Source organism: Lithobates pipiens, unplaced genomic scaffold (assembly GCF_037356315.1).
Source record: "Lithobates pipiens isolate NorthernLeopardFrog02 unplaced genomic scaffold, aLitPip1_a1.2 Scaffold_35, whole genome shotgun sequence".
Lineage (NCBI taxonomy): Eukaryota > Metazoa > Chordata > Amphibia > Anura > Ranidae > Lithobates > Lithobates pipiens.
In genome coordinates this window covers 24,689,800-24,704,343 of record NW_027507811.1, presented here as the reverse complement: position 1 = coordinate 24,704,343, position 14,544 = coordinate 24,689,800, and the positions used below count along the sequence as shown (strand labels likewise).

The window sequence follows — 14,544 nt, the reverse complement described above, 5'->3', positions numbered from 1 at the left end:
GCCCACGTACACACGGTCGGAGATTTTGCCAACCAAATCCGTCGGATTTTGCCCGTCGGATTTAGTCCGACGGATTGTGTCCGAAACTGTTGCATACACACGGTCGGGCCAAGTTGACGAAAAATCCGATCTTTCAGAACGTGATGATGTAATTTCGTTACGATGGGACTACATTCAGGCTAGTAGCCAATAGCTTTAATGTAGGAATTTGATCTGAGCATGCGTGGCACTTGGTCCGATGAAAATGCTCTACACATGATCGGATTAGGTCCGTCCGGCCCTGTTGGTCGGGAAATATTTCCAACATGTTGGAAATTTGGATCGGACGGAGATTCAGACGGAATCAGTCCGATGCATACCACACACAGTCGGATTATCTGACGACACGGTCCGATAAGACTCATTCCGACAGATTCTCCGACCGTGTGTACAAGGACTTACAGCTTTCAAGTGGTATACCAGGATTATGTCTGCAGTTACCGATTTTCTCCCTTGGAACTCCTCTGCAACTCTCCACTGGTAACCTGTAAAGGCTTTTAAAGCGTTTGCTGTGGAGATTTTTTTTAAAACGTTTTTCGGCGCCATTCTGTACGTGTGAGTAATTTTAAAGCATGACATGCTATGTATCTATTTACTTGCCGTAACATCATATTTTATATTTTACCCAAACAGGTTGGTATTATATTGTGTTTGTGTGCTTTAAAATTAATTTAAGTGTATTTTTTCCCCAAAAATTGTGTTAGAAAAACAGCTGAGCAAAATACCACACATAAAATATTGCAATGATCACCATTTTATTCTCTAGGGTCTCTGCTAAAAAATATATTTAATGTTTGGGGGTTCTAAGCCATTTTCTAGCAAAAAAAGCAGATTTTTACATGTAAACAAAAAAGTGTCAGAAAAAGTCTGGTGGTCAAGTGGTTATATTGTTTTTGCTTAAACTGTGATAAATATTGCATGATATTTGGACTTTACTTCTTATTTCTATAAATATTTCGTATTTTTATAACGATTTTCTCCCTTGGGACTCAAAGCTCTTAGGAGGCGATGAGGCAGCCACGTTGGGTGCACTCGGTTAACCCACCAGCGTTGCCTTCAGAGCGTGGAAGGAAGCCTTGTTCATGTCTGGATTGCGGGAAAACCATTTCCAGTGAAGATCAAAACTCATCCAACATCTGAGAATCTAAAGTCCTTCCCTTATGTGGTGTGCAGGAGATGCTTCAATACCATGACCAACCTTGCCATGCATCAATCCCATCCCCCCAGAGGCGTGGGATAAAATTGCATTGTGTGCAATGGGGAGTTGTGTCAACCTAGGACATTACAATGACATCACAGCAGGCAAAGGTTGGCCAATGTCCTTACGGAGTCTACAGTACAGCGAGGGTTGAGTATAACAGTTGTGCCAATTGCAAGGCAATAGTCAATGCATAGCATGATGGTCAGTCTACCAGAAGGTGAAGGTTCATAGTATGACGTTGCCCCAATGCAAGGTGAGCCTAACTCCACAGTGCAGTCTTCTGCAAGGCCAGTGTTGCTCCCGTTATTGAAAAGTCAGCTCACAGCGAGGCAAAAGGGTCGACATACTGCATGCTAGAGATTTCATGGAAAAGGGGGGGGGGGGTTAATCCACACTGTAAGAATGGACCCATGGCAAAGCAAGGGTTACTGCAAACAGCAATAGTTAATGCTGTGCCAAGAAGCTTGCAGCAAGGCAGGGGTTAATCCACGCTGTACTAGTGTAGTGGGCCCGCGGCAAGGCAAGGGTTAACCCACTCAAAAATACCGATCCCGCGGCTCAAGGGTTTACATAAAGCATGACAGCGATTTCATGGGAAAGCGAGGGTTAATCCACACTGTGGTAAAGGGCCCAGGGCACAGTGAGGGTTACTGCAAACAACAACAGCCAGCAGCAAGGAGATGGTTAATTCTGTGATAAGAAGCCTGCAGCAAGACAAGGGTTAATTCACACTGTACTAGTGTAGTGAGCCTATGGCAAGGCAGGAGTTAATCCACACCATACTAATGAGCCCATAGCAAGGCAAGGGGTAATCCACAATATAATAGTGAGCCCATCGCAAGGCAAGGGATAATACACATCATACTAATGAGCCAGCAGCAAGGCAAGGGTTAATCCACACCATAATATTGAGCCCACAGCAAGGGGAGGGTTTTTCACACCATAATGCCGAGCCCTCAGCATGGCAAGGGTTAATCCATGGTATAATAGTGAGCCCACAGCAAGGCGAGAGTTAATCCACAGTGCAATAGTGAGCCCACACGGTTAATGCTGTGATAAGAAGCCCACAGTAAGGAGATGGTTAATGCTGTGATAAGAAGCCCACAGCAAGGCAAGCGTTAATCAATACTAAAACCCATAGCAGGGCGAGGGTTAATCCATGTTGTAAAGTATAGTTAGCCCACAGGAAGGCAAGGGTTAAGACACATGTAATACACCAGCGAGTAACCCTTGCCTTGCTACAGGCTCACTAATATGGTGTGGGTTAACCCTTGACTTTCTGTGGGCTCACTAATACAGTGTAATGCCACTGACTCTGCCAACCAGCATTGGCCCGGAAACTGTGGGAGCATCATCTTATGGGAGGTCAATCAGCCAATACTCCTGGAATCTCTGGAGCAGCCTTTCTCAACCTTATTCTCCAGAGGAAGTCCTAAAATTATTTTTAAGTCTTGGGGAACCCTGACTCCAACCAATTCCATATGAGGATAAGGTAAAAAATGTCCTTTGCATTGTGGGCAATAAAATAATGCAACCCTTACAATGATGGTCACAATGCCACCCTTACAAACAGCTACAAAGTTACTTGGTGCCCCCCCCCCCCCTACTGGCTTTGTCAAGTGGCATTGGTCCCGTAACTATGCAGGTACCATCAACTGGGGTGTCAATCAGCCACAGCTCGAGCCCTCTAGCGGCTTCTGGAGGAACCCTATGGAACCCTGGTCAGGAATGGCTGCAATGGAGAACCCCTATAGAACTCTGATTGGGAATGGCTGCTTTGGAGGAACCCTATGGAACCCTGGTTGAGAATGGCTGCTCCGGAGGAACCCAGGTTGGGACTGGCTGCTCTGGTGAAACCTTACAGAACCCTGGTTGAGAATGGCTGATCTGGAGGAACTCTACAGAACCCTGGTTGAGAATGGCTGCTCTGAAGGAACGCTACAGAACCCTGGTTGAGAATGGCTGCTCTGAAGGAACTCTACAAAACCCTGATTGAGAATGGCTGCTCTGAAGGAACGCTACAGAACCCTGGTTGAGAATGGCTGCTCTGGAGGAACTCTACAGAACCCTGATTGAGAATGGCTGCTCTGGAGGAACTCTACAGAACCCTGGTTGAGAATGGCTGCTCTGAAGGAACGCTACAGAACCCTGGTTGAGAATGGCTGCTCTGGAGGAACTCTACAGAACCCTGATTGAGAATGGCTGCTCTGAAGGAACGCTACAGAACCCTGGTTGAGAATTGCTGCTCTGGAGGAACTCTACAGAACCCTGATTGAGAATGGCTGCTCTGGAGGAACTCTACAGAACCCTGATTGAGAATGGCTGCTCTGAAGGAATGCTACAGAACCCTGGTTGAAAATGGCTGCTCTGGAGGAACCATGGTTTAAAATGACTCCTTTGGAAGAACCCTTATAAGAAAGTCAGTCCTAGATAAAACAAATGGTGCCACATCCATAATGGAATTGAGTAAGAAAGAATACATTGGGTAGGACTTTATAGGAATCAAATTTAGTTAGACCAAAAGTTATAAAAATATTATTTATTTATTACAAAGATTAAAATCAACCAACAGGTCAGTAATCACAACACAGATATTATGAAAACAGCGAGGACCACTACAGATTGTGTATCCTATTCTGCATACACCAGTAACTTGTTTTTGAGGAACCCTACAGAACCCTGGTGGATAATTGCTGATTTATGAGTCTACAGGAGGGCGAGGGTTAATCTCTAGCTGCGTGGGACTGACTACATTACCCAGAGTTCCCTGCCCCTCCAGCTGTGTGATATCATCAGTCAGGGCCCAGCTGACGGCAGGACAGGGAGGTATGTTTGGCTCATCTGGTGTACTCTACCCTGAAAATCTGCAGGAGCTGCTCTGTCATACAATACAGAATACATAGAATGGACGTTATCTCCGATTACTGTGTCATGACAGGTCTTCTCTGTCTGCAGCCCAGAAGAGCAAATGAAACTGTGATTTTCCAATAATATATAACATATACATATCAAATGAGACAACTCAGACATGGTATCGGTAAGTTCAAGAGGAGTCTGCAAAAATAACCAATTGGAGGTCCTAGCGGCATAGGCACCTGAAGATATATGTCAAAGAATGGGTCGGAGCAGAAGACTTTGACTCATTCTTTGACATATAACTTCAGGCACCTCTGCAGATTGGACCATCGATGGGTTATTATTGCGGGCTCCTCTTGTACTAACAAATTCCATACACCCGCTAGAGGACCCAGGACCGGACCCCCCAAAGCATAGAGAGCGGTGGTGCGTAGAGACAGGTTTTCTCCACCCACGTATTTGGAAGGTTTGCGTGTTCCCACCCCTAGGAGTGACCACAGCCATAATAGAGGTAAGTCATTTTTTATTTTCTTTCTTCCAATTATGGAATCACATTTCGAGTCACTTCACTGTTTGAAGCAATTTATTACACTATAAGGGCTCTCCTGCCTCCTTTTTTTCTTTTTCAGTGGACACCTTGAGCTAGGAAGTGATGGGAAAACTACTCATTGGGACACAGATGGCAGAAAATAACTGGCAGGGGGTTAGAACCCTCCTATTCAAAATGAAAAAAAGTTTTGCCTTTGGTTCCACTTAAACTTCACATCAGAAGTCCCCATATCACATCAGAGTCCTGCTTCACAACAGAGGTCCCCCTATCACATCAGAGTTAACACTTTACACCACAGGTCAACCCATCACTTCAGAGTACCCCTTCACACCAGATGTCCCCCATCACATCAGAGTCCCCACTTCATACCACAGGTCCCCCCATCACACCAGAGTATGCTTTATACCAGAGGTTCCCCCCATCACATGATAGTACCCCTTCATACTAGAGGTCCCCATATAACATCAGAGTCCCTGCTTCACACTAGAGGTCCCCCATGACATCAGAGTACCCCTTCAGATCAGAGGTCTCCCGTTTACACCAGGAGTCCACCTTCACACTAGAGTGCCGCCCTTCCCATCAGAGCCCCCCCTCCATTCCTTTAGAGGTCCCACAGCATTTCAAAGATTGGTGAACCTCTACCTATCGTTACTTCTGAGACACTCTGATTAATATACCCCTTTTATACCCAATCCTGTTACTAACCTGTTGCCAATTAACCTAATTAGTTGTGAAATGTTCTTCCAGGTCTTCCTTGTTAGTACCACTTACTTTGCCAGCTTTTTGTTGCCCTGTGCCAACTTTTTGGAGTCGTGTTGCTGCAATCAATTTCAAAATGACCTTATTTTTTTTCTTAAAATTGTAAATTTTCTCAATTTAAACATTTAATATGTTTTCTGCTTTATACTGTGAAAAAAAATGTGTGTTTATGAGGTTTGAAAATCATTGTGTTCTGTTTTTATGGAGAGTTTACACAACGTGCCAATTTGGAATTGGAGTTGTATATATGTATATATTCTAGGTCTTCAATGGTTGCTGCTGCTATGGTTTCTGTGGTGTTGTGTTGAGTTCTGTAGTATTGTGTTGGGATTTGTGGTGTTGTGTTGGGTCCACTGGTGTTGTGTTGGGTTTTGTGATGTTGAGTTGTGTTTTTTTGTGTAGGTTCTGTGGTGTTGAGTTGGGCCCTGTGTAGGGTACTGTGGTGCTGTTTTGGGTTCTGAGGTGCTGTGTTGGGTCTTGTGGTGCTGTTTTGGGCCCTGTGGTGCTGTTTTAGGTTCTGTGGTGCTGTGTTGGGTCCTGTGGTGTCGTATTAGTTTAATAGCCACTTATCCTTATTATTGATATACTGTTTTTGGTGTCCCAGAGGTCACATTGAAGGTGATTAACTTTTGCACAAACCTGAGACGGTACCTCATGCAAAATGGACAAGGGCAAAATACGAATAAAGGAGATAGTAGATCTTACACTGGAGATCATCTACCTGCTGACTGGAGAGGTAAGAAAAGTTGGGAATGTCACATGATATCTCTCTTATTTTGAATAATAAAATACAAAGCTGATTGAAAAGGTGATGAGGGGTTTGGATGTTTCACATGACATTGTTGTTTCTATACACAGATTAATCCCATTGTGAGGTCTGGCCACCAAGTGTCTATAACATTGCCTCCATCACAATCCATGCTAGCTAGGAGTGCCAATGTGCAAAAGATCCTGGAACTGGTAAACAAGATGACTGAGCTGTTGACCAGAGAGGTAAGCTGTGTCAGGAAGTCTGGGATATTATCAAGTAAAAGACAAGGGATAGGTCTGGGTGGTGACTGTATCTTTGCATAAGTTAGGTTCCTATAAAGCAACTCAACAAGGGTTCCTCCAGAGGTTGCTTTGGGTTAATTGAATTGTGGATGATTGACCTGTCATTTCATGGTACCTGCAAAGTTCCTGGGTTGATGCCACTTGGCAGTGCCAGCTGTATGAACCCAATGGTCATTTTATGGTATGGGAATGGGAATTAATCTTCCTTATTCCAGGGAGTTCGCACAGGAACATCACATCCCTTACCATATTCAGGTAGACAGAACTGAGGGTCTTGGCAAACACCAAAGTGACACCACACTGTATGACATGTTGAGATGATGCGTGGATGAAACTAGTTTACAGTTTAAAGATTTTCTATTCTCTTGTGGATTCAGAATGAAGATCTCAGAGATGTGAAAACAGAAATTTTAAAGGACACTGAGATGCATGTTGAGGCAGATCAGCAGTCTAAAGAGGTGGTCGAAATGGTGGTGAGGATTAAAGAAGAGGAATCCTCCATGGAGACTGGCACAAGTGAGTAACGACTCTTAAACACAAAAGTGGTTTACCTATTTTAAACATTTTCCTCTCTCCAACACGTTGGAAAATCTTGGTTATGCCGCGTACACACAATAGGATTTTCCGTCTGAAAAATCTTGGATGGCTTTTCCGACAGAATTCCGCTCAAGCTTGGCTTGCATACACACGGTCACACAAAAGTTCTCTGAACTTTCGACTTTAAAGAATGCGGTGACGTACAACACTACGACGAGCTGAGAAAATTTAGTTCAATGCTTGCGAGCATGTGTCGAATTGTTTCCGAGCATGCATAGGAATTTTGCGTGTCGGAATTGCCTACAGACGAACGGCATTTCCGATAGAAAATTTTTCCGTCGGAAAAATAGAGAACCTGCTCTCAATCTTTTGCTGGCCGAAATGCCGCCAGCAAAAGTCCAATGGAGCATACACACGGTCACATTTTCTGACCAAAAGCTCACATCGGACTTTTGCTGATTTTCCGATCATGTGTACGCGGCATAAGACATATTGTAAAGTAAAATTACGGCAAATCTAGGCCATCTGGCTGTCAAGACCAGCAACGGAAGCACCATCTGCCCTTCTTGAGTTTAAATGGTTGGACTTGCGGTGCACCAACTGGTCCAAATTAGGGCTAATTAAGGTCTTTAATAAGCATTAGAGGTTATTTGATCAGTCAGGATTGTGAGAGAAGACTAATGGACCAACTGCCATTAAGGTGGAGCACCATAGAATTGGAGAACGGTTTGGGAGTCAATAACTGACCTTTAGAGTGCAGTTAAGCACTTGGCGCAAAATCACGCACATTCATGTGATTGATTGGCTGCAAGTGGTTATACCGGGATGGTGCTTACAGCTACAGGCATCATCCCAGTATTGTTTTTTCTGGCAGACAATGCTGTTTTTTGTAAAAGCAATTCTAATTAGCTGCTGGATTGCTTTTACGGGAGGTGGAAGGGGGTCCTCTCCTCCCTTTGCCTTCTGGTGTCTATCCTGGCCCTCCCGCCCTGGCGGGGAGCCCAGAATCCGAGCTGGCGGTATCGTCAGCTTACAATAAAGGTGACCAGAGACCAGATTGTCTCTAATCACCTCTATGGTCTTGGAGACCGGAAGCAATGAGCATTTTTGTCACTTCCGGTTTCCCAGATGTAAACAGCTCCATTTTTCAACAGTGAAAGCATGTGATCTTGGTGTGATTAAGGGCAGAGGACACATCTGGGGTCTAATAGATCTCAGATCTCTCCGTTAAGAGTACCTGTTTTTGCATTCCTTTTGACAGCAATAAAAGTGATAAAAAATTAAAAATAAATAATAATGAATAAAAGAAACTGTGTAAAAAAAAAAAAAAAGAAAAAAAAGTAAAGCGCCTCCACCCTCCTGTGCTCAGAGGCGAATGCATATATAGGTCGCTCATGCATATGTAAACGGTGTTCCCACCACACATGCGGGGTATCGCTGCAAACTATATAGCCAGAGCAATAATTATAGTGCTAGACCTCCTTTGTAACTCTAAACAGGTAACCTGTAAAAAAATTGATAGCGTCGCTTATGGAATTTTTTTTTAAAGTATCGTAGTTTGTTGGCATTCCACGAGCGTGCTCAATTTTAAAGCGTAACATATTAGGTGTCTATTTACTCGGTGTAACATCATCTTTTAGTTTTTCCAAAAAATTGGGTATTATCTACTTCCAGACCAGAACTTTTGTTTGCTTGCGTGTTGGACCGGTCCGTGTGTTCGCCTTTGGGCATGAGCACAGGGGGGCGGGGGCACTTTAAAAAATGTTTTACATTTTTTTTTTTTACACAGTTACTTTATTTTTCTTCTTTTTTGATCACTTTTATTGCTGTCACAATGAATGCAAACATTTTGTGACAGCAATAGGCATGTCACAGGTAGTCTTTGTGGAGAGATATGGGGTCTAAAAGACCCCATATCCCTCCTCTGCCCTTAAAAGCATTGAAAACACCAAGAACAGTGTCTTCAAATGCTTTTGATTTTTTTTTTTAAATGTAGCTGATGACATCTGGATAAACTGAAAGTGATGTCAGGTCATCACTACCGGGTTCCCATAGCCAAGAGCCAATCAAAGCCGATCCCAGCTTTATTCGGCTTTCCAACCAGCCATCGCATGCACTGGGCGGTCACTCGGGTCTCCTGGTGGGACAGGAGAGCCCAAGAAAGCCATGCAAGGCGGCGGGGGGGGGGCCTACCCTCCTGCTGCTTGTAAAAGCAATACAGCGGCTGGTTAGCCACTAGGATTTCTTTTACAGGAGAGCCGACCGTCGGCTCTAAAAAGTGGTACCGTGGTGTAAAGTATATATTTTTCCCATTTGAAAAACCGCTGTGCAAATACTGTGTGGCATAAAAAAATTGCAACACCCACCATTTTTTTTCTAGGGCATCTGCTAAAAAATATATAATGTTTGGGGGTTCTAAGAAGCTTTCTATAAAAAAAAAAAAATACAGATTTTTACATGCAAACGAAAAGTGTCGTTATAGACCTGGTCTTTAAGGGGTTAAGATGAGATGTCAGCTTCTTCATATCTTAACTAAAGAATATTTAATGTTACTGTTAAGCTGTGGCCAGGTACTGTTAACGGAAAGTGGCAGTCTTCTTTTTGTTTTCTTACCAGGGAACCTGCCCATGAGGAATATCTTGGAAGGGCACCCTGACATCACACAAGTTTCTCCAGGTGAAAGACCCGTAAACCCAGACATTGATCCTGAGGGATCATCTCCCTGCAAATCAAAAACCTGCTCCGAACTGTGTGAATATTCTACGTGGGAATTGGGTTTTGTTGAAGATCAGAAGGTGGACACCAACATTGGCTCCTATGGATGTTCAGAGTGTGGGAAAGGCTTTTCTTGCGATGAAGACCGTGACAAACATCAGAGAATGCATGCTAAAAGGAAGCGATTTTCTTGTTCTGACTGTGAGAGGCGGTTTCAGGTGAAATCCAAACTCATCCGCCACGTACGAGTCCATACTGGTGAGAAGCCGTACTCCTGTACCGTGTGCGCTCGATGTTTCAGCAACAAGAAAAATCTGGCCATACACGTCCGCAGACTCCACCCAGATGACAAGCTCTTTTCCTGCTCGGACTGTGGGATGTGTTTCCAGGAGAAAGGACGCCTAGTTATGCACCGGAGGATTCACACAAGCGAAAAGGAGAGGCCGTATGTGTGCCCAGAGTGCCAGAAAGGCTTTACCAAGAATTCTGACCTCGTGAGGCACACAAGGACACATACCGGTGAAAAACCTTTCTCATGCAGCGAGTGTGGGAAATGCTTTGCGCAGAAGGCTCAACTCATCACCCATCTTCGAGTCCACAGAGTGGAGAAGCCAGCTACCTAATCTGAAGGCGAGAGATGTCCCCTTAGGAAATCACATGGAGCCTTAACCTGACTGTGGACACTGGGTAGTGCCAGATAGTGGAACATGATAAGAAACTAAAGATCTTCTGTTGACCCCCAAAGCTGCTCTTCTGTTGGAGGAAACAAGTCATGGACTTAATTAATCCATGCTGGTCAATAAATTTACCCCACTTAAAAACAATCTGTCACAACAAAAAAAAGCTTCTTTGAAGGTTCCTTTGCAACTTTATTGTAATGGCGTTGATTGTTGGCCAACAGTTGACTTATGTCTCTGGATACATGTATATATCAAGATGTCTTCTTTAAGAACTGTCTACACTACTTCACCCCCAACAAGCCTTGGTCTCATTCACCATTGTCTAGGAGCATTTGCTGAAGACCACAGGCATGATTCTTGACCAACGGTTGTCTTACATAATTGGGTACATGTATGTCAAGGTGTCTTCTCTAAGGAATGACTGAACTATTCCATCCCCAACCAGACTTGTTCCATTGCCTTGGTGCATTTGCTGAAGACCACTGGTATGACTTGCCAACTGTTGTCTTATGTTTTTGGGTGCCATTATATATCAAGGTGTCTTCTCTAAGGAATGACTGAACTATTCCATCCCCAACCAGACTTGGTGTCCTTCTCCATTGCCTTGGTGCATTTGCTGAAGACCACTGGTATGACTTGCCAACTGTTGTCTTATGTTTTTGGGTGCCATTATATATCAAGGTGTCTTCTCTAAGGGTTGACTGAACTATTCCATCCCCAACCAGACTTGGTCTCCTTCTCCATTGCCTTGGTGCATTTGCTGAAGACCACTGGTATGACTTGCCAACTGTTGTCTTATGTTTTTGGGTGCCATTATATATCAAGGTGTCTTCTCTAAGGAATGACTGAACTATTCCATCCCCAACCAGACTTGGTCTCCTTCTCCTTTGCCTTGGTGCATTTGCTGAAGACCACTGGCATGACTTGCCAACTGTTGTCTTATGTTTGTGGGTGCCATTATATATCAAGGTGTCTTCTGTAAGAACTAAGAACTACATATCCCTAATCAGCCTTTGTCTCCTTCACCATTGCCTAGGAGTGTTTTCTGAAGACCACAGACATGATTGTTGACCAACAGTGCTCCTACGTTTTTGGTTACATTTACAGTATATAGCAAGGTATCTTTTATTAGAACTGTGCACCCTACCCCAACCTCCAGTCCTCAGCTGCAATTAATACAAAGAATTACCGCTCTAAGGTAATGACTTCTCCCAAAACATCTGTCTCTACAATCCCACAGGGTGCTGGCTCTGTTTGCAACAGGAACTGAAGTAGAAAAGATGTAGCTGGATAGCCGCACTCTGAATTATTCAACTTTATTTCAAAAATGTAATTAAAATCATAGCATCTAGGCTGGTAAACAGACTAACTGCACAGCCGCTGACATGTTTCACACCGAACATGGTGCTTAGTCAGCCGCTGTGCAGTTAGTCTGTTTACCAGCCTGGATGCTATGATTTTAATTACATTTTTGAAATAAAGTTGAATAATTCAGAGTGCGGCTATCCAGCTACATCTTTTCTACCTCAGCTGCAATTGTCGATTTGGATCTTACGTGTTTCTATAAAGCCAGATGCACACATTACAATATAAGACGATCTATGTACAATATAATTGGATGATCCCTGTAAATCTCATTGACGATGATCATACCTCTAATGATAATAACTGATCTCAGATTTGATTGTCTTTATCAGTCTGCTGCTTGATAAAAGATGGCTTCACACTACACAATAGAAAAGATCGATTGGGTTCGTCAACAGGAGAAATCGCTCTTTTGGATGAAAAGTAATTATCAGAAACAGTCAATGTGGAAATTGTAGAGATTGTAAAATCTAATAGTGAGAAATGTGGTCACCTTAAGGCAAAGGCGTCAGTTTAATGACTATCCTGCTGAAAAATGGTGATCCTATATTTTGTATATTGAAAATATTTATCTTTAGAATAAACGTCTATAAAGGAATAAAGTGTTAAAGATGAACTCCGCTTTCATAAAAAAAAAAAAAAATACTACAAAAAAAAAATTGCTACCTGAGCCACATCTGAGTACATCTGCTGTGTCTATTACAAAGGGTTCCCACCATCCCTGCATGTAACTTCTGGGTCTGTAAAACTATTGTGTCTAATATAAGTGGTCCCCACCATCCCTACGCTGAGTTCCTGGGTCCGTACGCTGGCTGTGTTCATTCTGAAAGGTTTCTACCATCCCTGCAATGAGTTTGCATCTTAAATTCCTGCTGTGTCCATAATGAGGGGTTTCCACCATCCCTGTGCTAAGTTCCCAGTTCTGTACACCTGCTGTGTCCATTATGAGGTGTTCCCACCATTCCTGTGCTGAGTTCCCAGTTCTGAACTCCTGTTGTGCTCATTATGAGGGGTTCCCAACATCCCTGTGCTGAGTTCAAGCGTCTGCAAATCATCTGTGTCTATTATGAGGGGTTTCCACCATCCCTGTGCTTAGTTCCCAGGTCTATATATCTTCTGTGCCCATTATGCGAGGTTCCCACCATCCCTGTGCTAAGTTCACGGGTCTGTACACCTGCTGTGCCCATTATGAGGGGTGTCCACCATCCCTGTGTTGAGTTCCCAGGTCTATATATCTGCTGTGTCCATTATGAGGGATTCCCACCATCCCTGCACTGAGTCTTGGGTAAGTACACTTTCTTTGCCCATTATGAGGGGTTCCCACCATCCCTGTGCTGAGTTCTGTAGTGGCGTACCCCTTTACCCTTCTTCCCCAGCAGCCTACTAAGGGTCCTGTGACCCAATTAACCACAATCCCCGGTGGCTCCTATCACCCCCTGGATTCTCTGATACCCCCAGGGGATATAAATTACAGATCCTCTACCTTCCTGTGGCTCAATGACACTGTACATGAAGGTGGAAGCTGTGACTGGGTAGCGTGCCCCCTGTGTCAGGTGGTATAGCAGCACTAACCTAAACCCCAGTCAGAGACCCCAGTACAGCCATTGGGGTGGGATTGCTCACAGACACCTGGACTGTTGTACCAGAGATCTCTGCAGCCACACCCGTGTGAAGCCGGCAGCAGTTCCTGTCCTCTACTACCTGGGATCTCCTCTGCAGCTGGGCCCCCCCAACCACACAGAGACTGGATTCCTTTCCAGGACCCCCAGTTCATCATCACATGCTTTGTGTGCCAGGGACTTGTTCCCCTGTGCTATATCAATAGTTATGCTGCATCGCCACCTAGAGGGCAAATATAAGAATTGTTGCTGGTACTCCTGTTACTCTGGATGATATTTATATTACTGTCAGTTGAATTTGAGTTAAATGTCCTTGTACCTTTCTGTTTGTGCAGTCATACAGTCGGTAAAGATCAAATGAACTTCAATGCATTGTTTGGTCCCTGGGGATACCGATACACAATGGTTCCCATCTCTTATACCCGCTGTGCCCATTATGAGGGGTTCCCACCATCCCTGTGCTGAGTCTTGGGTAAGTACACTTTCCTTGCCCATTATGAAGGATTCCCACCATCCCTGTGCTAGGTTCTTGGGTCTGTACACCTGATATACCAATTATGAGGGGTTCCCACCATCCCTGTGCCTAATTCCTGGGTCTGTACACCTGCTGTGCCTATTATAAGGGGTTCCCACCATCCCTGTGTTGAGTTCCCGGGTCTATATATCTGCTGTGCCCATTATGAGAGGTTCCCACCATCCCTGCACTGAGTCTTGCATAAGTACACTTTCTTTGCCCATTATATAGGGTTCCCACCATCCCTGTGCTGAGTTCCCGGGTCGGTACACCTGATATACCCATTATGAGGGGTTCCCACCATCCCTGCACTGAGTCTTAGGTAAGTACACTTTCTTTGCCCATTATATAGGGTTCCCACCATCCCTGTGCTGAGTTCCCGGGTCGGTACACCTGATATACCCATTATGAGGGGTTCCCACCATCCCTGTGCTAAGTTCCTGGGTCTGTACAACTGCTGTGCCCATTACATTTTTGGGTTCCCACCATCCCTGTGAGGAATTCCCGAGTCTGTACACCTGCTGTGCCCATTATGAGGGGTTCCCAACATCCCTGTGCTGAGTTCCTGGGTCTATACATCTGCTGTGCCCATTATGAGGGGTTCCCACCATCCCTGTGCCAAATTCCTGGGTCTATACATCTGCTGTGCCCATTAT

The 14,544-nt window shown here is 44.4% G+C and overlaps 1 protein-coding gene across 3 annotated transcripts; it reads left to right on the top strand.

The window, feature by feature from the left end:
* The first annotated feature begins 3,569 nt into the window (after nucleotides 1-3,569).
* LOC143956352 (uncharacterized) lies at nucleotides 3,570-11,765 on the top strand. 3 transcript variants are annotated; one of them, XM_077466568.1, is made up of 5 exons: nucleotides 3,570-4,066; nucleotides 6,010-6,141; nucleotides 6,264-6,398; nucleotides 6,836-6,974; nucleotides 9,612-11,765. In XM_077466568.1, exons 2-5 carry the CDS (start codon nucleotides 6,067-6,069, stop codon nucleotides 10,331-10,333), a joined length of 1,071 nt encoding a protein of 356 aa, XP_077322694.1. In that variant the 5' UTR covers nucleotides 3,570-4,066; nucleotides 6,010-6,066; the 3' UTR covers nucleotides 10,334-11,765. The 3 variants fall into 3 exon arrangements, with proteins under 3 accessions (XP_077322694.1, XP_077322693.1, XP_077322695.1); XM_077466567.1 differs by having other exon boundaries at nucleotides 3,570-4,607; XM_077466569.1 differs by lacking the exons at nucleotides 3,570-4,066; nucleotides 6,010-6,141 and having other exon boundaries at nucleotides 6,268-6,713.
* Nucleotides 11,766-14,544: the final 2,779 nt, after the last annotated feature.